General features: G+C 59.9%; 1 protein-coding gene across 1 annotated transcript in view; it reads right to left on the bottom strand.

The window, feature by feature from the left end:
• IGSF9B (immunoglobulin superfamily member 9B) overlaps positions 1-16870 on the bottom strand; it is a 41575-nt gene extending 24705 nt beyond the window's left edge. Inside the window, exons 1-5 of the mRNA XM_065882730.1 lie at positions 16807-16870; positions 7688-7885; positions 6096-6242; positions 995-1146; positions 646-763 (exon numbers count right to left, since the gene is read on the bottom strand). Coding sequence (XP_065738802.1) covers positions 646-763; positions 995-1146; positions 6096-6242; positions 7688-7885; positions 16807-16870 — 679 coding nt within the window. The remainder of the gene's footprint in view (positions 1-645; positions 764-994; positions 1147-6095; positions 6243-7687; positions 7886-16806) is intronic.
• Positions 16871-25474: the final 8604 nt, after the last annotated feature.

Here is a 25474-nt window from a genome sequence, read left to right as displayed (position 1 = left end):
TGGAGCCCAGGGCAGCACATGTGGAGAAAGGAACCGCCTTGCCTCTGGAGGAGTAAGAGGCTGCGGGCTGACCAGATAAGGGTGGCGGGCGGGTTGGGGCAGGGGAGGAGAGGGGTGGAGCTCCAGCAGCCCCGGCAGTGCGAGCCTTCCAGACAGGCCCGAGTCGCAGAAGCAGCGCACAGCCGCCACCCGACCCCTCGAGCAGGATGGAGGCTGCCCCCTCTGGGGGCTTCGAGGCCCCAGGCAAGGCAGACCGGCATCTCAGGTGCTGACCCCACAGACGCCAGCCCCACCAAATGCCCTCCGTGTTATTTAACCCTCTGGGGTTGGACGGAATTCCTATCTTTATTTACTGATGCCATCGTCAGAGGGTGGAGGCCTGAGAGAGGGCTTCTCCCCCGGGGAAGGAGGAGGCCCAGCGGGATGCCCTCCGGACATTCAGAGAAAGCAGAAACCCACTCGGCATGGCGCCTCCCGCCACCTCACGGTAGGGCTGCCGCAGGCCACCAAGGAGCCCCACGATATGGAGAGGAGCTCCCACCACCCCCAGCTGAGCCACCCACGCCCTGGAAAGAACCCCCCAAGCTCAGTGGGGCCGGAACTCCCTGCCAGAGGCCCAGGGCATAGAGGCCAGATCGCTCTCACCTTGGACGAGCAGGTGGGTGGTGTGGATGGCCTCCCCCTGGATGCTGTACGCGCGACAGGTGTAGGCACCTCTGTCCTCCCGACTGACCGAAGTCACCGTCAGGCTGCCGTCACTCACCTGTGGCCGAGGAGAGTTGGGCTCAGCTCCCAGCCCTGGGCCCGCCAACTCCATCCCAGATGGAAGTGGCCTGGGGCCCATGCACCTGGGGACACGGAAGCAGACTTCTCCCTCTGAGGACACGGGTGCCAGCCGCTCTGCCTGCCGCCTCCGCAAGTGTGAACTGTCACGGGGACGGAGGCGCAGGGCAAGGAGAAGTGGGTGCAGCGGCCGCGGCAGACCCACGCTCACCTGGTACTTGCCGCTGGCACCTAGCAGCATCCCCTCCTTCAGCCAGGTGACGATGGGCTTAGGGTTCCCAAAAGCTGTGCAGGTCATGGTGATGCTGCTGCCCTCCTTGGCCTCGATGTACTGGGGGGGTGTTTCTGTAAAGGTGGGAGGAGCTGCAAGAGACCCAAGGCGCGGGGTGGGGTCAGCCAGCGGCCCTGCACACAGCGAGGGCCCTGCGCTGGGCCACCCCACGAGGCCGGCGCCCTCCAGGAGGTCGGGGGTGACACAGGTGACAGGCCCCGCCTTGTGAGGGGGGACCTGGAACTCAGAGGCAGTGTGGCTGGATCCCGAGTCTAAACTTTCCCCATCACATACACCTGATTCCCAATAAAGGACTGTTTGTCCAGCACCCACAGGGAGGCCCCCATGCTCAGCACCAGGGATGCGGCAATAAATGAGGCACCTGTCACCCCACGATCGTCCAGACACCCCTCCTTCTGTAACCCCAGGCCCACGGTTCTGGGACATTTGCCGTCTGAGCCCTGTCAGGCCTAGCACGGATCTCAAGCCAGGTGACAAAGACTCGCCCAGGCTCTGCAGCGACAATCCCCCACCTTCCCTGCAGCTGCCTCGGGGACCAGGCAGACGGCCCGATCCACGGGCTACTCGCTCCTGAATTCTCGAAGACTGTGCCAGACTGTCCCCCAGCACCTGCCTCGGAGTTCTGACTAAAATCCCATCCGGTACAAATAACACACTCTGTCTCACCTGTCTGAGCCGCCTGTAGAAGCCACCTGATCAACCCCAACTCCCTGGACGATCATGTGGGGTCTGCTGGAGTGGGGGGCACTGCTGACACCAGCCTAGGGTCCACAGCACCGGGCTCAAGGCACCAAGTTCAAATCCAGCTGCCACTCGCTCTGTAACCCTGGGCTCAGCCGCTCTGGGCTCTACCTAAACCCCACCCTCAAGACCAGTGGCAGGAATTAGCGAGGTAAAGTCCGTGAAAGGAGCTGGTAAAACGTGCACATGTGAAATGGTGGTCATTCTGTCATCACCGTCATCGCTGTCGGCCGCCCAGGGCTCCTGAGGCCCCGACGAGAAGCTGTGAGAGGGGTCTCCTCGGAGGCTGCCCTGCCCCAGGCCCAGGACACACTGGGGGTCGTGGCCACCCACCACCTGCCACCAGCCTCACCTCCCGTTGCACACCCCTCAACTCTGCTCCGACACAACAGCCTTCCCGCCTTCCTACACGTGCCAAGGACTTCCATTCCTGGGGGCTCTGCGTCGGCCATCCCCCCTCCTGGGCTGTACCCACATCTCACCCTTTCAGCGCCTGCTCGCCTTTGCTAAAATGCCACCTCTGCCTCACCTGGTCAGCCGGTCTAGGAAGGCACCTGCTGCATTCCTGTCTCCTCAGACTGTTTAAAGCACTTACGACCAAGTCTCCTGAGAGCAGAGATTTCCAAGAATCCCACTGTGTGCCCAGCTTTTAGCGCAGTTCCTGGCATGTAGTAGAGTCTCAACAAACGTTGGTTGAACAGACGGATGAATGCAATGAAGGAGCCACACACCTGCACGCATGCGCGCACACACACACACAACAGAGCAACACAAATGCAAACACAAAACCGAAGACAAGACCATGGCGAGACGGCTTTCTTCGACGAGCTCCCCACCCCTCCGCTGAGCGTGGCCGCACCGGGGGCACAGGAGTGAGGACTGGGTGACCAGGAAGCAGGCTTCATCACTCACGACACATCCTTGAGAAAGTCCATCCTCACCCAACGTCTAATACACCAAAAGTGATGGTAAAACTCATTCCAAGTCCTTGCAGAGGGAACCTGGCATCCGAACCCCAGGCCCCTCCTGGCCTGGCCGTGCGCTCACCCCAGCAGAGCCCTCCCGCCACGCCTGCCCTTGAACTCCAGCTCACACAGCCATGGCCTCTGTTACCTCTGCGTCACACTTAAAGAAAAGATAATATGATAAATTACATCCTGAAGTGACAAATTAATTACTAATTACATAATTACTTTACTATTTAGGTGCTAATCAGGAAAGCACTTTGAACAATTTCGAGTTTTCCGGAAAATAATGGTTTGACTCCCGATTATTTACTGGATTAGGTGTGAGCTTACCAGCTGCATTTCTAGGCTTAATTCTTCTTTACAAATGCCCTATAATCAATCGTGCACATTAGAAATAGGCTGGCCTCTCCTCCAAGCAATTCATCGACCTAAAGCAAGGTTTTACTCTGGCTTTCCAAGTATTTTATATGCAATAGAGAAACAATTGGGCTTGTTTCCTCCCAACTGGTCTTCGAGAAAACACAAAAGGAGAATAAGACAACCTGTGATTCTAATTTTTCACTTTCCAAAGGTGATCCCAGTCAGAAATGCCTGACATTAAATATTCTAGTTTGGAAGCAACGGAATGTTGGTGCTCCAAACTCTTTCCTTTGATAATGGAAGTATTTACACGGGAAGGAACCTCAGAACGCATGAGGAAGAAAGGGTGAGATCGCTCACGTTGGGAGGTGCCTGTGGTGTCCACCCTTGGAGAGGGAGGCCCCTGGTGAGGGGAAGCATCCGATGATGAGCCCCAGTGCTAAAGCCTGACCCTTCCGGACGAACAACCTGCCAGGTTGCCTAAGTGCGCCGGCTCTCCTTCCTCTGGGCCTCCAGGCATGCTGTTCCCTCTGCCCTGGAACACCCTTCCCGCCTCCTGCCCCCGCACCTGGCAGACTCCTCCTCCCCGAAGGGTCTCTGCCCAGGGCTCACTGCCTCAGAGAAGCCCTCCATCCCTCACGCTCCCAAAGCCCATACTGCAATCCTCTCTGGACCTGACTGCCTCGTGACGTGTCCTTCAGAGCTGGGTCTGGGTCACACCCACTGCATTTCCCCACAGCCGGCCAAGTGGATGTTCAGAAATGTGTGTTGAATGGGTGATTGTGGGCGTATTCCCAAGGGCTCTCCAACCACCACAGGCCACCTCTCCCAACCTGAGGCGCCTCCTGTGCTACCCGACTTCATCCTTTTCTCCCCTAAGGAGGAGGATAACCAGCATTCTGCATACAATGACCCTGCGCAGCCAACCTTCCAGGCGCAGTGCCAGACGTCTTCACCCACAGCGTTTCCCTTAATCTTCACAACAGCCCTACAAACAGGCTTTGTTCTTGGAAACACAAAAGGGAAGCTCAGAGAAATGATATGGGTGCCAGGGATCAGACAGCTAACGTGGTGGATCCGTGAAATAAGCTGAGTTTCATCGGGCCGCATTCCATGCCGGTCCATCCGAGCAATGAGGACTTCCCAGCCACCAACTCCCCCTGGTGCAGACGGAGCCCGAGCTCTAACAGGACACACGACTCTAACAGGAGGAAGTTCTGCGTCCCGGCTCGCAGTGTCTGCGCATGCCTGCTTCTCTGCTCGCTGGACCGGACCCAGCAGTGATGTGAGGGGAGGAGGTGGGGCTGCAGGAGGCGTCGGCCCGCCTCGGGAAAGGGCAGAAGCAAGCAAGCAGCGTGGGGCTCTTGGCTCGGTGCTCATCAGTGACGCTGTCAGCAGCAGGTTTACCTTCCTAATTATGTTCTGCTTGGGCTAATATTAAGCCGAGTTTTCATTCTGGGCACACACAACAGCTGGCATCGAAAAGGGATGACTCAAAAACTCGCGGGTGGTGGGGACAGCCCAACCAAGATTTAAAATAAGCCTCCAATCGGTCTCTGGGGACTGACCAGCAGGTGCGCCTGCATCCAGGGGCTCAGGCAGCCTGGACCACTGACCCAGGGCCACCGACCCTAAGTTCGCTTTCCAGAGACCAGTGCTCTGGCTAAAATACTCTGTTCTTCCAGGGCCCTGGATGGGTTTTCAAGGCGGAAGGAGCACAGCCTGACCCGACCCCACAAGGCAGGGACCCTCGAGGCTCAGAGAAACTTGCAACCCAGGCAAGCGCCCATTGCTCTCTCCAGACCGTGGCACCCAGGGTCACAGACATCACACCCAGAAAGACGCAAGCAGTGGGGGGCACGTCCAAAGCACACCTGTTGACACCTCAATAACGAGTGCAGCGTCTGCAACACGCGGTGGCTGAACACGTCGGCTTATAAACTGAAGCAAGAGTAACTGTATGGTCAGAAAAACAAATCAAAGGGCTTCCCTGGTGGCGCAGCGGTTAAGAGTCCGCCTGCCGATGCAGGGGACGCGGGTTCCTGCCCCGGTCCGGGAAGATCCCACATGCCGCGGAGCGGCTGGGCCCGTGAGCCATGGCCGCTGAGCCTGCGCGTCCGGAGCCTGTGCTCCGCGACGGGAGAGGCCACAGCAGTGAGAGGCCTGCGTACCACAAAAAAAAAAAAAAAATCAAAGCAAAAACCCTGCTCCCCTCCACCGTGGGGACCACTTCTTCCACTTTCTGCCGGTTCCAGCGCCCCCTGGCTCCTCCGGAATGTCCCCTCCCAAGCGAGGGCTCCCAAGGGCACAGGGGACCCTCGGTCCAGGGAAACCCCGGCCCCTGGGAAGCACGGCACAGCACGAGGCCCGTCACCCTTCACCTGGGCGGTAAGTACCCGCGGGCATCAGAAGGTACCCTCCGGACCGGGACCAGCAGGATCCCCGCCCGGCCCTGGGTGCGCTCTGCTGCTGCGGATCATCCAGCGTAGAGACTGGCGCCCAACGGTTACTAAGGTGAACGGTCTAAAGGAAGAGGCTGTAACGGGAAGGTGCCCGGAGAGAGCCTTCCTGCGGCTGCTCCCAAGTCCGCCCCGCAGATCCTCAACCCTATGAGTTTCGGGTGCCGGTTTCCACCTCCCTGCGCTGGGCTCTGACGACCCCGCCCGCGGCAAACGCCCTGGTGCTGGGAGCTGCCAGGCCTCTGTGTCCATGGCCCCCAGGGGCTCCAGGACGAGCGAGGGGGCCTGGGGCCCCCAGCCCGGGAGCGCCGGAAGGAGGCGCACACGCACGCACCACATATGCAAGCTCTCACGCACGCACGCACGCTCACACGCCTGCGTGCAGTCACGCAAGCACGCACCACGCACGTCTGCCCGCTCACTCGCACGCACACACACACTCTCATGGCACGCACCACGCACAGGCCCACGCACGCGCACGCACGCACGCACCGTGGATGGTGAGGTGCACCCAGCTGCCGTTGTGGAAGGTGTCGTACTGCTGGTCCAGCAGGAGCACCTTGCACTCGTACCAGCCCTGGTCCTCGGCGCGCACCTGCTCCAGCCGCAGGGATGCCTTGTCGTGGAGGCTCGCGCGGCCTGTGGAGAGGGGATAAAGTGGGTCAGGGGCGCGCAGAGCACCCTTGTGACCCCAGCCCGCCGCCGAGCAGGCCCAGAGCAGGGCGGCCCCGAGAGCCCCAGCCTGGCCGCCCGCCAGCTGCACCGAGAAAGCCTCAGGTCCCTGCAACTTCCCATTCTCTTGGGGCCAAGGAAAGGCAGAAGGGATACGGAGCTGGCGGGAAGGGGGCCAGAGAGCCCAGAAGAAGAGGAGCGGGACCCCGCCCCAGCAGGTCCCCGTGGCTGCCACGCCCAGCTCCCTGTCTGCCCAGCACTCCTGTGGTGGGCAGAGAAGAGGCCGCTGGGGACAGGGTGCCGGCGTCCCCTCCTAGTCCTGTCGCGGAGGCCAGAGAGCAGAGCGTTCATCCAGCCAGAGCCCAGGTTCCGAGCGTGGCCGCAGGGCCTATAGCCCGAGAATGAGGAGCAGGTGGCAGGCGAGCAAAGACCCGAGCCGCCCTCCCTAACTCCGTTCCCTTCCCCAGAGCAGCCCTCGGGGTCCCCCCTCCGCTCACTCTCCACTCAGGCCCACTCCTCGCCCCAGTGTCACGACCTCCTGTGCTTTCCTCCTTGTCTCCTCAGTAGTGGCAATCTGCCTACAAACCAGTCAAAACCAACCAGGGCCGAAGAGACACAGACACAGGAGGAGGAAGAGGGAGAGAGAAAAATAGAAGCTGAGAAAAATGCAATGCAGACCCCAGAAATCAGAGGTAAAGATAAAAGCTGTGTCCCACCAGTTTCCTCTCTTCCTTTAGACCCCAACACACGCGCATGCGTACACACACTCAGACACGCATGCACACACACAAGCCCACGTGCAACCCTCGCACAGGCACACACGCCCCTCACTCACACCACCCCACGCCCTCCTCCCTGGCGGGCAGGCCCTGACAGTGACTCAGCGAGGCCACCACTGGCAGGAGTAATTGCAGAGCAAGACAGCACTGGGGCCAGGAGGAGGGAGAAGGGAGGCCGGAGGACGAGGCACCAAGCGGAGCAGGCACCCAGACACTTCCCCACACTCAGGACTGGATGAGTCCCCGACTTCAGAGCCAGAGGGAGGGAGTGGGCAAAGCCGGACAGAGCAAACCCCGCGGCCGCCACGGCTCTGACGCAGCTGCTCCTGCCTGCCGAGCCAGCCGCCCTTCCGCCGGCCTCCTCTCCCACACATCAGGCTCCTGGGCTCCCTTCTCCTCTGGCCTTGGCCCCTGCGGCCCAGCGGGGCTGTGCAGGAAGCTCTGTGTCTGCCCCACCTCCGTGTCCCTCTCCTCACGCCACTTAATTAAAACCTACCAGAGTGCAAAGGATGGGAGGACAGAGACAGCGACTGGAAAACAGAGATAAGAGGCCCGTCGGAAAAGACAAGAGGCCACGAGACACAGGCAAGAGGGACGGTGCGGGGGCCCTGGAGCCAGGCGGGAAGGCCTTACCTGCATACTCAGGGTCCACATGGGGCGGGTAGTAGCCAAACTTGATGAAGATGGGGATGGGCACCCCGAACTTGAACCACTCGACGACATAGGGCGGGGGCTGCCCCGTCACCGGGTGGACCACGTCGCATCGCAGGACCACGCTCTCGCCGGCCCTCGCGGTCACGAACTCGGGCTCCTCTCGCAGGCCGTGGGCACCTATCGGGACAGCCACACGGGGACACAGGGAAGGAGGTGAAAGGAGATCCTGCCCGGCCCCCCCAGAGGCCACCCCTGCCCTGCCAACCCCAAAGAGCGGAGCCCGACCGCGCCCTCCCCCATGACACCCCCGCCAGCTCTGAGGAGCGTGGCCACTGAGAAGGTGGAGGGGCCTCGGCCCCTCTGTGGACACCGTGGCCCGGGCGCTGCAGCGGGTTAACATGGGACGTCTTCCCGCACCAGGATGATTCCCAATGGAGCCTGGCAGGAGCTGCAGAGGCAGCCGTCCTCCCACGCCCCGCCCCCAGCTCAGCCTGATGTTCACGGCGCGAAACAAGAGTGCTCCACGCAGGAGCGGGGAATCCCTAACAGGCTGCGCAGAGGCTGCTCGTGGCATCAGCAGACGGAAAACCCCGGGGGCCGGAGCTGGCCTTTCTGCCCCTCCTCCCTCGGTCCGCCGCGCGTGCCGCAGAGGAGGGAGCGGGAGGGGCCTCCAGCCCGCCAGTTTCCACGCCCCAAGCCTATCAGGCTGCGAAGCCCCAGACATCACCATTAATACCGCAGGAGACTAGGGACGCAGGAGGGGGACCCTGGGGCTGCTAACCTCAGCCAGCTAAGGGGAACATCCCCACCTCCGGCAGAGGACGAGGCGCACGGCTGGATAGGCCTCGGCCACCCTCCCGAAAGGGACTGGAAGGGACGGGAGATGAGGCGGGAGAGGCTCCCCAGCAGCCCCACCCCCAGCCCAGCCGCAGAGAGAAGCGGTCAACCCAGGCTCCGCCCCGAGGCCTGCAACCCCACCTCCAGCCCAAAGGCACCTTGTCCAGCTCCCTTCCAAAGTGAAAGAGGCCCCTCCCGCTGCCTTCCCTCCAGTACCCACACTACCCCCCTAAACCCCAGCCCTTCCACCCCGCCCCTCCCCTCCAGTCCCGGCTGGGCCCCTCCAGGCAGCACCAGGGACAGCAGCTGCTCCGCGGAGGCTCCCAGCCCGGGACGCCCAGGAGAGCAGCCCCCGTCCTCCGCGTGCCTCTGGGCCTGATTCTGACCACACCTTCCACCCCTGGGGGCTCCGGCCCCGCACCTCTCGTCCGTCTCTCCTTCGTGTCTCTGTGTCTTTCTGACTCTCTGTTCGGCTCCGGCTCCTCCTCCAACGTCTGTCTCGCTGTGTCTCTGTCATTTCTCTCTAGCTCCCCGCTGCATGGGTGATTCTGTCTACCTGCCTGTCTCTCCCCACCTCCCCGTTTATATGTCTCTATCAGCGCGTGTGTGTGTTGGGGGAACGTGTGGGGTTCCGTTCGCCTGTGCCGGGGGGAAGGGGTTTTGCTTTTCCACTGCCCGGTCTCCGTGGTGCGCTCTGCCTCCACCTCTCTGGGTCTGTGTCTCTGTCTGTCTCTCCTTTTCTCCCTCCCGCTCCAGCTCCCTCTCCTCCTGCAAATTGCGGAAGAAGGAGGAGGCAACCCTTCCAGAAGCTGATTGGCTACCGGTGACATCACTGTTTTCTAGAGAAAGAGCTAAGATCACAGAGTATTTTTGGAGCAGAGCAGACTGTTGCCCTCACCTGCCTGAGGCCCCAGCCGGTTTTCCAACCCTCCCAGCCCTGCTTTAGGCTAAGTTTGAATTCCAGCCCCTCAGGGAAAGCGCAGCAGGCATCCCCACCACACCCCAGGGGCACCAGGTGGGGACAGAGCCCGCCTCGCAGCACCCGGGCACAAAGGCTGCTCCTGGACCCTGCAGGGATGGGCAAGGAGCAGGCCACCTGAGCAAGCAGGGAAAGCAGCGCGTGTGCGCGCGTGTGTGCGTGTGTGTACGTGTGTGCATGCACGTGTGAGTGTGTAGGCTTTGGAGGAGAAGAAGAGAGGCAATACAGGAACCAGGGTAAGAGGAGGGGGCTCCTCCCGGGGGCCGTCACCTGGGGGGCAGAGGCCTCCACAGAAGGGGCTCCTTCCCAGGCTCTGGCCCCAGCGCCTGGGGCGGGGGGCAGGGTCGCTTGCCCCCCTCTCACAGCGAAGGCTCTGGAGGCTCTGGCGGGGTGAGGGTCTGCACCTGGCCTGCCTCATTCTCACCGCACAGCAGCGAGGCAGCCTCTTCCACAACGGCCCCCGCCAGCCTGGACTCAGGGCTACGCACCCACACCACCAAGGCCCACTCGGGCCTCAGCCCCGCCTCCACGGTTCTTCCCGAGGACCCTTCCACCAGCGGCCGGCAGCTCGGAGAGGACACGGTGAGGCCAGCAGTGCAGAGACGGGAGCAAAGCCAAAAGAGACTCGCTTCCCAGGAAGAAGGCCGGGGCGGGGCGTGGTGGGGGGAGGCCCTGCCCCAGCTCCCACGCTCAGACCAGCCCTCCTGGCTTTCTGAGTCCTAAAATATTTATCAGCTTCCCTCATCTCCTCAACACACACCCACACCCACACACACACCCACACACACATACACACACACACAGCGTGTGCTCTCACTCCATCACCCACGAGCACCTCCCCCTCAGCCTGAGCCTTTCTGAGCCAAGCATGTCTAATAAAACACTTTCTCCAGAAAAGCTCACTGCAAAAAAAAAGTAAACATTGCTAGCAGCAGAGACCGAAGAGGGGCTTGACGGAGGAGAGAGATGACCTCAACCCTAGGAGGACACGACCCAAGTCGAAGAGTGAAAGAGAGTCCAGGGGCAAGAGTGGAGACAGATGGTAGGGTGCGAACAGACAGAGACAGAGAGAGACAAACAGACAGAGAGATCTCAGAGGCACACAGGACTCAGCCTGGGACACAGAGACACAGGCCTTCAGAGGACCCAGAGCCAGGAGGGGGCAGAAGGGAGGCCGTTAGTCCAGGCTGCTCACGGTGGCTGGCTCAGAAGGGAGCAGGAAGGAGGGGGCAGGGAAGACAGGGATGGGTGGTGACCTGAGTGGGAGGGCTGCAGCGGGGGGAGGCCCCAGACCCCTCCCCAGCACAGAAGCCTGCAGCAGCGGAGGGACAAGGTCGCGAGCCTCAAAGGGACGATGGCGTCTGCAGGGTGAGCACCGCAGGGGTGGGAGGTGTCCTGGATGCCACACACCCCTTTCAGAGAAGGCAGGACACAGCTGTACCTGGAGGAGCAGAGCAATTTTGCATCTTGGGGACACACCCTGGTGGGCAGAGAGGGCAAAGGAGGACGCAGTGCCCCTGCGGTCTGGCTGACCTTTCCGAAAGCCCACTGGGGACAAACCTCCTGCTCTCTGGGCCAGGTGGTGCCCGGCGGGTAGCCGGGTCCAGGGCTGCCACTGGATGCCCCCGTGAGCACAGGACCACGGGGCATCCGGGGCCTGACGCCCCCACCCCCCAAGCTGGGGCTCTTCCACAGGCGGGGCTGGGGGAGGAGAGGTGCCAGGACCGGAAGGTCTGACGGCGGGAGAGCCGGCCACCAGGCAAACCCGGCTTCCTCTAGGCCGCTCCTACATACCAGGCCCGTGCTGGGTCGCAGCGCTGGCTGACAGGCGTACTACCATCTCCATTTCACAGGTGAGCAGGCTGGGGGCCCCCTGGCTGGCTCAGCCGCCCGCCGGGCAGCAGGTCGGAGCAGGTTCCAGCTGCCGTGTCTCCCCTTGGCCAGGCCACAGGCCCAGGGACCAAGGACGAAGGCCCCTCCCATGCCGACCCAAGAAGCAGCCCCCTCCCCTCCGCTGAGTCAGGCCAGCCCCTCCACACCGCACACTCTGGACAGGTTCTCACAGCCAGAGCTCTGCAGCCCTGGACCCAAGCAGGACGGCGGGGTGCGCCTGGGTCAGAAGACAGCTGCTGGCACTGGGCTGAGCCCCCTCCACCTGGGACCCGGGAGCTCGGGCTGGGTGTGGCGGCGGCGCCAGCCTCCTCCTCTGTGAGTACAAGTCCTCAGGGAGCCTCCCCTCCCCCGCCCACCCCACCCCCCCCAACCCCGTCCCCCTCCCCCTCGGGCACCAGGCTCCCAAACCACAGGCCTGTTGTCTAATAATACCAGCGCCAGCCACCACCTCCATCTGCCAGCCTAAAAATAATCCCTGCTGAGTCCAAAAAAGGCACAGCCCCCAACAGTCCCCCAGTCCCTCCTCCCTGACACGCCAGGGGGTTCCAGGAGATTCCAGGGAGCTTGTGATCGGGCTCCCCAGGAACAGCACCCACCCCCTACCCGGGGGGTGGAGCCAGAGGCTTGCACGAGGAAAGCTGAGGACAGACATACCACCCAAAGCCAAGTGTGATGTGGAGGAACGGCCGTGTCCACGTCAGGCCGCACCCTGGTTGTCCTTCCCAGGAGGCAGGTGGGCCGGAGGGCACCGGGACAGCCTGCCTCCGGCCAGGACCTCCACCCCCGCCTGGGCAGATCCTCCTTCTGCGGTCTCCCCAGTGCTGACCTCACGGCCCTTCGGCCCCCACTCCCCATCAAACTCTCAGGGCCCAAGTCAAAGGTCAGTTGAGCCCAGCCTGGCCCTGGCTGGGAACCTTTCCATTTCCTCTCGAGGCCCTGGGGGAGGGGCAGGATCTGCAGGCCCCCTCCTCTGTGGGCGCCTCTCCACCCTGACCCTCCTGGCCCAGGCAGCCCGAGAGGCAGCAACGATGCTATTAGCAGCCTTCATTTGCTCTGGGCTAGATTGTATTTCCAAGAGCCTTTCCCCAGGAGCCACTGGCAGGAAGCAGTCAGCAATCCAACCTCCGCTCTGCTCCTACAGCAGCTCCTCCATGGACAGACCCAGCGACACCCACCCGCCCGCCTGCCGGGCGGGTACAGGCCTGGTCCAAGTGCCCGTGAGCCGGGGGAGCCCTCGGGCAAGGCGCCAGGTGGTCACGAGTAAGCGGGGGATCGAAGCCCGTGTCTGCTCCTAGTGGAGCGTCAGCACTCGCCACTCAGAAGCCAGAAAACAGGACAGCGGCTGCCCTCGTATAGTGTGTGCAAGTGCAAGTTACCTGCCCCAGCCGGCGGCCGGGCCTGGACCAGGAGGGAGCTCGGGGGCGGGGCGGGGGAGAGGGCCGGGCAGAGAGCAGCAGCCAGTCCCCTCCCTTCCAGGAGGACAGGCGGGCTGGCTGAGACCTCGCTCACAGCCTGGCCCACGGGGAACTGCTCTCCGCAACCTTCACGGAGCCCCCGACGCTGCTCACCAGTCTTCTGCTTATTCACGCAAGAGAACAGAAAAGCAGGAAGATTCCTAAGAAAAATAGGTCAGCTGCCTCGGGCAGGCTGGGCTCTCCCCCATGGGCAGGGCCAGGCTACAAGCTGCCTCTGCGCCCGGCTCCCCAGGGACCCAGCCCCTTCTCCACTCAGGAGTCTGGGCTGCTGGGCAGCCGAGACCAGAGCCCACCTTACAAGACAGACCCGTCTTCTGCATCCCTGGGGCTCTGCCCGTGTGTGTGTCCCCACTGAGGCTTTCTCTCGGGGAGTTCAGGCATCCTTCGACCAGCCCCCGGGCTGAGCCTCCAACTTTGGGGGCTTCTGCGCTGCCCAGACTCAGGTGTGGAGCAGGGGGCAGGGAAAGTCAGGCGTCTGCTCCAAGTCTAGCCTTACTGCCACCCACGGCCACCAACACTCAGACGGGAGTGATGCCCCACCTCATTCCTAGAGACTCTGGGTCACCTGTCTGCTGCATTCAGCTCTTTCCACAGTTCAGATCCACTCTCACACAAGCTGCTTTACCCATCCTCGGGCACAGACAGGAGAGAGCTGCTCCCCGAGACCCGAGCCCAGCCTGAGGAGGCATGGGACGTGCAGGAGGACAGGAAGCCTTTCAGAGAGGAGAGAGTTCGTCCCTCTCGGGCCTCACCCCCCTCGCGCCCAGGTCCGCCCTCACTCCCTCAGCGCAGCAAGGCTGTGGCAGCCAGGCCCGAGGAAGGGAGATCTGAGGGAGGAGAGCACAGGGCCAGGAGCCAGGACAGAGGGCAGCCAAAGCAAGGCTGGAGTTCAGCACCTCCCGGCCAGGCAGCATCTGCTCCTTAGGTAACCAGATCCCAGCTTTCTATCTCAGAGCCTCAAACCTGAAACCACCAGCTCTGGGACCCGGCAGCTCCAGGTCCAGCACACGCCGATCTTGGGGCCAGCAGCTGAAAGCTGATTCTTCACACACACACCCTGCTCAGCTTCTCCTGAGCGCAGCCTGCCAGACACACCCCTGCCTCTAGCGTGTGTGCTGGGGATGCACACACATGCCACTTGGCCACGTCCCGAGCCAAGTCCTGCTCAGCTGAGAGGCTGCCCGTGGGTCTTGCTAGCAGCCTCCAGGCCTAAACTTCCTCCCTCCCACCTTGGCTGCCAAAGGGAGGGAGGAGGGTCAGGGCCAGGCCAAGAGTACAGGGCACTGGTCCAGCTACCAGCAGGATCTGAGTCAGAACCCACTTTCTTTGGGGACACTAGTCATGCAGGATTTGTAGTCAACAGGAGGAGGCAGCCTTGGCGGTAAAGGCCCGGGTCCTCCCCCCAGGCGTGTTCAGCAAACGTCTGGGATGCAGACTCCAATAGCCATCTTCCAGGCTCTTCTGCACACCCTCCCCAACCTCTCCACTGCCCCCCGGACACACGTGACTCATCCCTCCCTCTGTCCCAACCCTTTCGCCCCTCTGCTGGAGCAGCCCGGGCTCAGCCAAACCCTAAGGCTGGCACCGCAGAGTCCCTCCCCTCAGGAATCTCCCGGAAGTCACCTCTGCCAGTCGGAGAACAGCTGAGCTCACACAGCAGTATCTGAATGCTGGCAGTGTGCAGGCAGCAGCCTCACAGGCCTGTCTCCTGCCCCCGGAGGCTGTGCGTGATGAGCTGCTTGCCTCCTGGGCTCCCTGCATCCTTCCCACAAGGCTCTGGCCACTGACAAAACTCCAGTTTTACAGATCTTTCAAAGGATTTCCGAGCAGCCCTCCACATCTCCCGGGGCAAGGTCCGCCTGGGAAACCAAACTTGGTTCCCGACAGAGGCAGCACCTGAACTTTACCCCAAGGCATTCCCAGCTCCCAATGCCCTGAATGGCCCAAGGGAAAGAAATTGAGAGGGGGGCCTGGAAACCCCAGACAGTGAAACCATCATCATCATCATTTACTTACTTTCTTACTTACTAAAGAACGCTAATGTTCACAAAAACCCTACAAGCTAAGGCTGTTAACCCCCAAGGAGGCAAGTGACAATCAGAGAAGCGAAGCAACATGTCCAAGGTCACAGGCCAGCAAGTGGCCGAGCCGGACTTGACTCCAGGTCCTGTGACTAGACCTAGGTCCTTCACCACCACACGCAGAGCCCCTTTGGCTAAAAAGACCCCGAAGACCCACAGGGGTGGCAGGCAGGGGTTCACGTCCAGCCACCGCAGACAGAAGGCAAAAGCTTCATAACCAACAACCTTCAATGCTGCGAAGTCCTTCCTTCTGTCTAGCCGCCTTGTGTGCTGCTGTAATAAAGCCCATTTTCCTTTATTCTGTGCTTAAACTTGTAAAAAGTCCATCCGCCTCCCCTGAAGTCTCATCCCCTGAAGTCTCAGGCTTGGAGGCTATTTCAGAGCCTCCCTTTGGAGTTTCTTTTTTATTCAAAGATCCCAGCACATCCTTTTGTGTTTTCAGCCACAGTCCCATAGCAGGAACATACCAAAAACTGGAGGGGAGGAAGCTGCGGGCATCGGAAGACTACAAGGGAATGAGGGGGTGAGGCTGAGGCTGGAGACAGGTTCTCAAGCGCAGTTCGAACGACCTCACACCCCACTCCACAAGCTTCTGCGGTCACTCTGGCCTCAGTTTCCCCACCTGACAAAGGGAGAGTTTTAAAACCATCCAGGTCACACACCATTTAACAAAATCACCCTTCCCTTCGCCCTCCTCTGTATTCACACACTCCCAAACAGCACGGAGACCTATTCCATTCCAGAAACTTTCCCAAATCACTTCCCCTCCCCCTACACAGCCCCAGACACGGTGAGGAGAGGACCCTCCTGCGCGACCGCGGCCGGACGCGGGGTATCCCGCTGCGGGTCCTCCTGCTGCCGCCCACTCCCGGCGGTTCTCCCCGGAAGTCATCCCTCCCGGCCCTAGGAACCTCTCCGCAGCCGGGTCGTGTCTACGCGCTGAGCACCGTGAGCTCAGAGACCAGGCACTTTCAGGCTCCGCTCCTACTTCCATACAAGGGCCGAGAGCCGGGGTGTCACACAGAGGTGGGCAGGTGGCTCTGCAGTCTCCAGAGCACAAGCCGGCGCGCTCACGTGCGCATCACCCAACGCGCGGGCTTCCCTCTGGCCTCTTCCCAGCTCAGACCGGAAAAACGGAAAGAGGAAAACCTCCCTCCGCCCGGAGACGCGGCAGTGGGGACCCCCTTCCGCCGCCCTCGCCCCCGGCCAGCTGTGCCCGGCTGCGGCGCGCTCCCGGGGAACTTTTGCCCGGCCAGTCTCAGGTGCGGCGGAGCGGGGCGCGGGCAGGGCCAGCCGAAGGCAGCCGCTCCTCGCAGCCGGCGAGGAACCCCGCGCAGAACCAACTCTTCTCCTCTCGCGGGGCTCCGTGCGCCCCGCCCTGCGAGGGGACCCGACCTCCAGCTGCCAAGACGTGTGGTCCGGAAAGACGCGAGCCGGAGCCAAGCCCCACAGCGGCTCTCCTGCGGAGCGGTGGCGCTACGCGGGGTCCAGCGTGCCGCAGCCGCCCGAGGACCCGCAAACTCCCCGGCGGCAGAGTTCAGAAAGCCGCCGCCTCCCCAGCGCTCGGGGCGGCGGCTGCGCCCGCGAAGGGCACCGGGCGCGGCACCCGCTGTGAAGCCCTGGGGCCAAGGGTGGCGAAGTGGACCGAAGCCCGAGGCGTCCTCTCCCGAGCGCCGGCAGCCCGGGCTCAGGCCCTTCCCGCCGGCCGCGGCCTCGGCCCCCGCCCTCCCCGCGGTGCTCGGAGCGCGCCCGCCGGGAGGGCGCGGGCTCGGCAGGAGGCCGGGGCCAAGAGCGCCGGGAGGCGCAGGGGAGGGACGCTGCACTTCAACTCACCTTGAGCCGCAAGACCTCGGGCGCTGATCACACTTGCTATCAAAGTGGCCACATACCAAATCATAGTACTACCGCGCGCCAGCCAGGAGCCTCATCCTATCGCAAAGTGCCCCGCGCCGCCTACGCCCCGTGCCGGTGCTCCCGCGGCTCCTGCGGCTCTTGCAGACCGGGCGGCCCGCTCCCCATCCCTCCGCGGCTCCGCTCGGCTCGGCGCGTAGCCTCCCGCCCGGCGCAGCGGCACCTGCACTAGAGCCCGAGCGGAGCGCAGCCAGCGCCGAGGAGAAGCCCGGCCGCACCGCCCCAGGCCCGCCCCCGCCGTCCGCCCATTGGGCGCGGCTCGCAAACCCGGAGCCCGATTGGCTGGGACGCCTGCCCGTCGTGGCGAGGGGGGCGAGTCCATTCAAGGTGCGTTGACGTGTGGCCAGCCCAGAGCCGCAGAATCATGCGCATTGCCGGGGAGAAGGCGCTACCGCGTCTCCGCTTGGTTCTGCTCCCTGCTCCCTATGCCTGGCAAGTTTCTGGGGGAGGGAATGTGGCTGCCGGGCCGGCTAACGGGACCCTGGAGTCTCGGGTACCCTGCAGGTCTGAGGTCTGAGGGGTCGGCGCCCCCGCCCAGCTAGTGAACCCAGCATCCGGTTTCCATCCAGCAAAAAGGCGTCCCGGGAGGACGGTGCTGATTCAGTGATGGGAAAACCCGGGAACGGCAGCCTGGGGAAGCTGGGAACGTCCTTCGCCGGATATCTTTTCAAAGGGGTCACGCGCTACCGCCGCCAACCCCCTCCCTTCCACACACGGCCACTCTTTTCTCCCCAACGCACCCCCTCCCACCCAAACGTGAGATTACATTAAGCTCCATCCAGCCCGAAGGCAGGGGGATGACTAAAATGACCTCTAAAAGTCGCTAAGATTTGGGGTGATTCATTGGCTCAGCTGCGGGAGAGTCACGGGCCCCGTCGGGAACACACGTGTGCACACTGCCACCCCCAGTGCGGGTCATAGTTGCTCATCACCACGAAATCTCGACTTTGAGCAGTGAAAGTGTTTGTTCTTCTCCTAAAAAGGCTGTCTCCTCAAGCACAAGGCTCCAACCCCCTCCCCACCCTCCTGGGAGCCTGGCCCCGTCTCAGCAGCATGAAGCCAAATGCATTTGGGGAGCAGTGTAGGGGTCTGGGATGGAGGGACCCAGGGAAAGTGGATTTCTTATTCCTTCAGTAGAGGACAGGGAGGAAACTGGAAGGTGTTCATGTTTCCCAATCTCATCCCCTCCCCCAGTGCAGTTGTATTTGCAGAAGAAATAAACGAGTGTCATGGAAACATCTACTACAAACAATCCCCTCACACGGGCGTTCTGAGGCTGAAGTGAAGATGCCTGTTCTTTCAAGGAGTGAGAGCAGTGGTGAGAGGGGCACAGCTCCCCAGGACGGGCTGCTGCCACAGAGGGGAGACAGAGGGGCAGCAAAGGGGAGCTCACTGGCTCTAGGACATGGAGCTCAAAGAAAACAAAACAAAAACAAAACAAGAGGGAAACTTGCTTCTAAGAAAACACACACACACACACACAGACCATACATCAAAAGTAGCCTGAATACTGGAGAAACAGCCTTCCCTGGAAGGTGAACCCTCTTAGCTCACCGCCAGCCAGGAGATGGAAAGCTGGGACCCCCTCCCCAGCAGAGCAGCAAACACACTGGTAAAGTTTAGCGTTTGGATATAACCTGGAGAACCAGAATCCTGCCCTGCCCAACTGCTCCAGTCATGAGACATAACTCTGGTGATGCAGGGACAGTTCTCCCTGAGCCATCACTGTAGGGTCTCTTTCTCTGCCAAGATGCCTTTCTTGGGGATGTGAAATGAGTTGGAAGCTCTGGTCCCCCACTGAAGGGCTGATTCCCAGCCAGCGTGTCCAGGAGCTAGAGCTCTGCCCTCAACGTATACACGTGACCAGGGTCCTAGGACTATGAGCCTTAAGGGATCCCTTTGCAGAACTAACGATAACAGGATTCTCTTTCTAAAGCCCCTAAGCAGCTAGCTCGCCTAAAGAGAGATGCTGGGTCCCCCAGGGGCGCCCCAGTCCCTAGCGCTTTGTAGGCATAAACACAGCAGAGGAGTGGGAAACATTCTTCTAGGGGCCTGAAGGGTAAGGAAAGGGGTGGAGCCACTCTCACCATCATCTTGACTGTATTTGCTTGGTCATTGATTTTGTCCTACTCAGCATGGTAGTTTCTGCTAGGGAACTAAAACTGTCTGTCAGATCGAAAGGAAAAAAATAACATAAAGAGCTTAAGAGTGTGAGTTCGGCTGGGAAGGGTTTCAAAAGATCTGAAAAGGGGACTAAATTTCTTCTGGATAAATCTACCAGAAATGCAGCAGAACAGGGGAGTGAAGGCAGAGAGAAAAGGGAGGAAAGTTGAGATTCAAAGGGAAAAGTTAGCGTCATCCTCAGACATGTCTCAGTTTGGTTTCATATCAACTCAAAAGAGATGTACAATGTCAGGTCCCAGTGAGGAACGAGACAATTAAGTCTTTCCCTCTTGGCACGTGGCTAATCTCGGGACCCAAGAAGGATGGGACACGTCCAGTAATAGACTCAAGGTGAACATGGACCCCAGCATCCAAGACGGACATGAGGGAAGGATGTAAGCCACTCCTGGGAGCAGCTCCTTGGTGTAGCTGGTTAGTCAACAGTGTCTCTAATAATGCAGGTGTGTACATCAGGTAAGGGAGTAGATGTCAGCCCTCCTACATTTTGGAAATACAAAATGCTAGTCTTATCAGTTCCTCCATGTAAAACCATCTAGCTACCTACCCACACATCCCCCTGGAGCCCTGAAGGACAGGTGTCTGCGGAAGCTTCAAATCTAGAAGAGGAGGGGGTACTCACTCCCTCCTCACATCCACTGAGCACGTAGGACTCAAAACCAGTTGTTCACTCACTGTCATCCCCCCTTCCTCAGTGGTCCCAGACCTCTTTGTAGAATCTAGGTGAGGACGGCTGTCAGAACAGTTGCTTGTGAGGAAGAGAGGCATCTCCGAGTCCAAGTAATTTACCCCAATGAGCACCAGAGAGGGTGTTTAGTGTTTCTATAGTCAGGAACTGTATCGGTTATCTTGCCGTATTAAAAAAAAAAAAAAAAAAAAAACCATCCCAAAACGTAGCGACTTAAAGCAACAAGAGTCACTTATTTGCTCACAAATCTGCAATTTGGGCAGGGCATGGTGGGGACAGCTCTTCTCTGCTTCATACAACATCTGACCAACCGGGGGAGGGGAGCTGAGCGCTGCAGGTGGCTCACTCACGTTGTCAGCAAGTGATGCTGGCTGGCAGCCAAGGCTGCAGGCAAAGAACTGCAGTTATTCTCCAGGTGGGCTTCTCCGCGGGATGCTTGGGCTTCCTTACAGCATGGTGGCCGGGTTCCAAGAGCCAACATCCCAGTAGAACCAGGCAGAAGATAGACTTCCCTTTATGTCCTAGCCCTGGAAGACACATAGCACCACTTCCAGTAGAGTCAAAACCCTGCCCCGATTCCAAGGCAGAGAATGTAGATCCCTACCTCTTGATGGGAGCAGTGTCTATATCCCAAAGCTCATGGGATGGGAGGTCGTGCTGCAGCCACTGGGGAAATGATACAATGTGCCAGGAAAACAGTCTCCAAAATTCAGCCAAAAATGAACTCTAGAGGAAATCCCTAGAAAGAAAGCATTTGTAGACAGACAGCCTCTAGATCTTAGAATTTTCTTGCTTGAATTCAAGCTGCCACCACCAGTCCCAGGCACACAGGGATGTGAGTGTGACCAATTACGGAAGCCTAGCCCAGAGACCAGTCAGCATGTTTAAAAGAACTTGGAAGGAGAGAAGAAAATAAACAAAGGAAATTGGATTTCCGAAGTATAAATATCTCATCTTAAGATCTGATGCAGGAGAAGTGGGGAAAATCTTTGCAGGATTCTAAACCTTCTTGTCATAAGAATTTTCCATCTCAGCTCAAAATGCTCACAGATCTTTGCAGGCACCTGCAGCCTCTGGCCATACGTTGTTTTTCTGGACCTGAATAGCTATTCTAACAGTCCACTTTGTCCTCTCCAAAAATAAATTCCTGGAGACTTTTCTTTTTAAAACTCAAACTTCATTATGATTCTAATTTCCCAGAATATCCAGTATTCTCCTGCTCAGTTACAGTTTCCCTGAAGGCCACATCTTGGTGAGATGGAGGTGGTGACTGGCCCAGAGACAGATCCAGGCCTTCCTGGCTTAAGACACCTGTTCCCACCACATAGGATCATTTTATGATGTCTCATCCAGATGGGTCCCCAAACATGGGAGGGGGTCTACCAGGACCCCACCTGTTACAGAGCGTGATACTGCAGAACCGTGTGTATGGTGGGATGTAGCAGGTGGGTGCCAGTTCTTGGAATTTTAGCCAAACTGTATTCGTTTCTTGTCTGGCTGAAAAGAGATCAAGTTTTTGCCCCAGGAAGAAAGTAGAGCCATAATTTAGGACCATTTTATCTGAAAACCAGATGATAACCCTCTCAGCCTTACCAGCCACGCTCCTCTTCCTTCGTGGCCTTCCAGGCCAGTTCTGAACAGTCTCAAAGAAGACATGTTTCATGTTTTTGTGGCTTAATGTAAGAATGCAGGAAAGAGGTTCTCTGCTTTGCATCAGATCTGTCCTACAGAGCTTAGGAGCCCTAATGACAGCCCTCCCTGTGAAGTACCCACAGGAATACGCGGCCATCCCTCTTCAGAAACCCCTCACCATGCCAAAGGCTGCGTCACAGAAAATGATTGACAGGACTCCACCTGAGTCTGCCCTTGTCTGCCCAGAGCTAAAGGCCCAGCAGCGAGGCACTGGAGCAGGTGGAAAGCTGTGGCCCTCACTTACACGCTCTGGCTTCCAGGTATCTAAAGGGGCCATCCAGCTCTGGCCCTAACAAGCTGGGGGTCTGGGTCATTCTTTTGTCTGAGCCATACTCTCTCCATCCATAGAGGGGACAGGAGAAGGTGATGGGGATGAGGGTCTGCAGGAGAGGAATCTGAAAGGACGTATGTACTATTTCTCTGTCTCCGGTTCTGTGCCCCTGCTGCATTACATCGCAGAAAAACTGGGCCCGGCCTCATCCCAAGACTGTTGACCAACCAGGGATTCTAGTATAGTGTGGAAGCTTCTGCAGAGGCACATGGAGCCGTGGACTGGAGCTCCTGGCATCATTGAAATTGGCAAAAGATTGATGTCAGCGGAGGATCAGGAATTTATGGGGAATCCGCCAAAGAACAAGTCATGCCAACACGCAGGAAATGGAGAGATCAAGGAGCAGGGCTCAAGGCGCATCAGAAGAAGGAACTCTCCAACTGACAGGCAGCCTCGGAACCAGCTTGCAGTCAGCACTGTGCCAGGCACCGAGGAGGAGGACAGAAGAGTGACAAGCCAGCAGCCCTGTCCCCCGGGAGCTCAGCATCCATTTGGAAGGATCAGGCTGGGCACTTGAGCAACACTTATTACTCTGTCAGCAGGGGCCTGGGGAGAGACTGTGGTCCAGGCTCGAACCTCCAGAAGGTGGAGACGGGTGAGAGCTGAGTGGAGGGTGTGAGGAATGAGCTAAACCTTCAGGCAGGGAGCAGAGGAGGCATGATGGGGAACAGGGGCTGCTGCCAGGGTACCTGCTGGTCTGGGAGCCCCGAGGGCAGAGTTGGCCTGCCTCGCTCTCTGCTCTCCGTACCCTGGTGCCTGCTGGGCGGCGGTGTTCAGTGGGCGTGCGTGGGGATGGACCCACAGGCGGGGTGGTACGGTGACACGGGGACAGCAGAGACTGCACTGGAGGACTGAGGAACCGGTGGCCAGGAAAGGCTGCAGAGAAGCATCTCTATCGGCTCAAGTAAAACCAAGGGGCCAAGGGCGGTGGGGGAGCGGGGGGGAACGAGGGACCCGGGCAGTGAAAGGGGAGGGGCTGCGCTTCTTCTTTGGACCCACAGATGGACGGGCGGGGGTGGGGTGCAGCCACAGCTGGAGGGCTCGAGCGTGTCTATTTCTGGCACACATTCCACCCCCAGCCCTCTCTTTCTCGGGCCCCTCCACACTTGGTTCTCAGCCCCCACACAAAAGGGCCTTGTGCGGGAGTGCTAGGACATGCCCAGGGCATCTTTATTCCATGCCCCCCCGCCCCCAGAGCCTTGGCATGAGCATCGCTCTACCAGGTGCAGGAAACAGGAGGCGGGGCTGGGGACCAGACAGGAGCCAGAGGTCGGGTGCAGATGCAGCCCCGCCCTCCCGTCCCCAGGCTCCTCTGCACCCAGCGGCTCCACCCTCACCCCCCATCCCTTTGCCCCTGCCCCCTCCTTCTTTCACTGCCCCCTCTATCGCGAGCCCTCACTGCCCAATTTTCTCTCCTTCTCTTCCTCTCTGTTCCTCCCCTCGTTGGGTTTCAGAGTCGTATGGGGAGCCTGGAGACAGAACCGGATTTATTCTTGGAAAAAGCATCCATTGCAGAGGGTACCACAGCAACAAGTTGCCATGGTGCTTGGACACAAGGTAAATATGGTGTAAAGAACCAGTTGCTGGACCCAGAGTCAGGAGACCCGAGTCCCCTCCCTGCCTTGTCTCACCAACAGTGCATCCTTAAGAAAGCTGTGCGACTTCCCTAAGCCTCGCTGGGAATTCCAGAAACGTCCAACCATGTAATCAGCAGCTGGCACTCACAGATGTGTACTGAGCACCTACTGTGAGCCAAACACCCCGCGAGGTGCAGGATGAGCAAAAGGCAGACACATCCTCGTTGTCACAGAACTTACAGCTAACAGCCGATAGGGATGTTCAGAAGAATACAGAGAGCTAAGGGCCAGCGCAGTGGCCAGTCCATAGCTGGAGGAGGAGGTGTACCAGAAGCCCCTGTGGGACGCAGCTGCTTCGGCGCCGGTTAAAATTAGAAGGTGGTGCTGAACCTCTAACCTTGCTTGCAGCCCAGTGTCTGTTTCTAGGTGGTTAGAAACTAGGAAACAATGTGACAGAGTGAAGATTTATCTGCACAGGAGAGGATTGCCGACCCAACCCGGGAAGAACCAGCTATAGGGAGATTCTGGCGTGTGTTCTGAGAAGGGTGTGCTCCCTGGGGTAGGGTGGGAGAAAGACATAAACAGTGATGAGTGCCATTTTGGAAAGGAGGAGAATTCTTCCAGAGCCCCAACTTCTGAGGGCTTCGAAGCTAAGCTCCCTCCCCCCTCCCTTTCTAGGAAACCCACTTGGAAAAGCCCATGGCCTTGCGGGGCGGGGAGTCATGGCTGCCAGGGAAGCCCAGGGCAGGAGGGTTTGTGGGAGAGGCCAGTTGAGGCGCTGAGAAGATCCCATGGGGGACCCAGACAATAAGCCCATAGAAGGAGGGCTGTGCAGAGACAGGGCGGGGAGGGGGGCAGGCTGTCATAACGGCTGCTCTCCTGGCAGCCTCCCAAGGTTAATTGAGGGGCACCAAGACGACCCTGCTCCATTCCAACAGGAGGGGGCCTGGTTTGAAAAGAGCATTTGCTGCGGGAGAAAGAGTCTTTCTCTGCCCGGAGCTGCTGTCCTTTGTGGAGGTTCTTTGAGGCATGAGCCTTGCAAAAAGGCGCGGGGCACGGGGCCGGGTGGATGGTCTGCAGTCTCAGCAGCAACGGTCCTCCCTGGTGGACAAGAAGGGGGTCCCTGGCTGGTTCCACGGCTTTCAGTCCCCTGAGAGGCTGTTCTCTCTATGCAGAATTCCAGCGTCTGACTGTCCCCCATGAACGACGGTATTTACAGGGGGGCAGAAAGGGAGAGAAGGGAAGGAGCAGCTGGAAATCGGGCAGCACGTTTAGAGGGTGGGGTCAGGGGTTCACAGCCCAGGAAAATATGTGGACCCGTCCCAGGTCCCTGCCTAGGTTGAAGCCTTTGGCATGATAACGCCAAGGCTTTACCACGTGGCGTGTTTGTACCACTGGAACCCACCTCTCTCCACAAACACACACAGTGCACACACCTTTGCAGGGACTCACACATGAAAAATCACACACGTGATGCGGGACACGCCTGTGCCCACCTCCATAAGCAGGATCTCTTCTGACAGCCACGCACGTGTCATGTCCACCTCTGTACACGCCTGCGGAGTGCACATCCTCCCGAGCTCTCACATGGCAGGTGGGTGCCTCAGCCTTCCGCCTCCGAGCGTCCCACGTGCACGGACCTCCTGCCTTCCCAGCCAGGAGGCCCAGCATGGCATCCGGTCCTCTTGCCTAAGTCAGGCCCCAAGGAGCCTTGCCCAGTGACGTCCACCTTCGTCAGACTCGCCCTGAGCCCCGCGTCCAGGCGGCTCTGGGCTTCGCCCCAATTCTTGTCTCCGGGGGCCCAGCTCCCCACCCCGACCTGTGCAGACACTGGGGAGAGGCCACCAGCAGGTGGCGCCAGCAGGAGCCGCCTGTAAGCCCGTCTGGAGGAAAAGCGGCCGTGCAGGTGCCGGGCCCCGTGAGTGGATCTGCCACAAGCACCAGGCCAAGGAGCCCCACTGCCGAGGGGCTGGAGGGGAGCACGAGGAACAGGGGCTCCGGAGGAGAGGGGCTGAAGGTCAGGACGCGGAGGCGCAGGGTGGCAGCTGAGTGGACGCGCGTGCTCACGTTCTGTGTGCGCGTGCCCTGCACAACTGCTGGGCTGCCTGTGCCCGTGGATGT

The sequence above is a fragment of the Phocoena phocoena genome, chromosome 8 (genome assembly GCF_963924675.1).
Source record: "Phocoena phocoena chromosome 8, mPhoPho1.1, whole genome shotgun sequence".
In the NCBI taxonomy this organism is placed as follows: Eukaryota; Metazoa; Chordata; class Mammalia; order Artiodactyla; family Phocoenidae; genus Phocoena; species Phocoena phocoena.
This window is presented reverse-complemented; position numbering and strand designations above follow the sequence as displayed.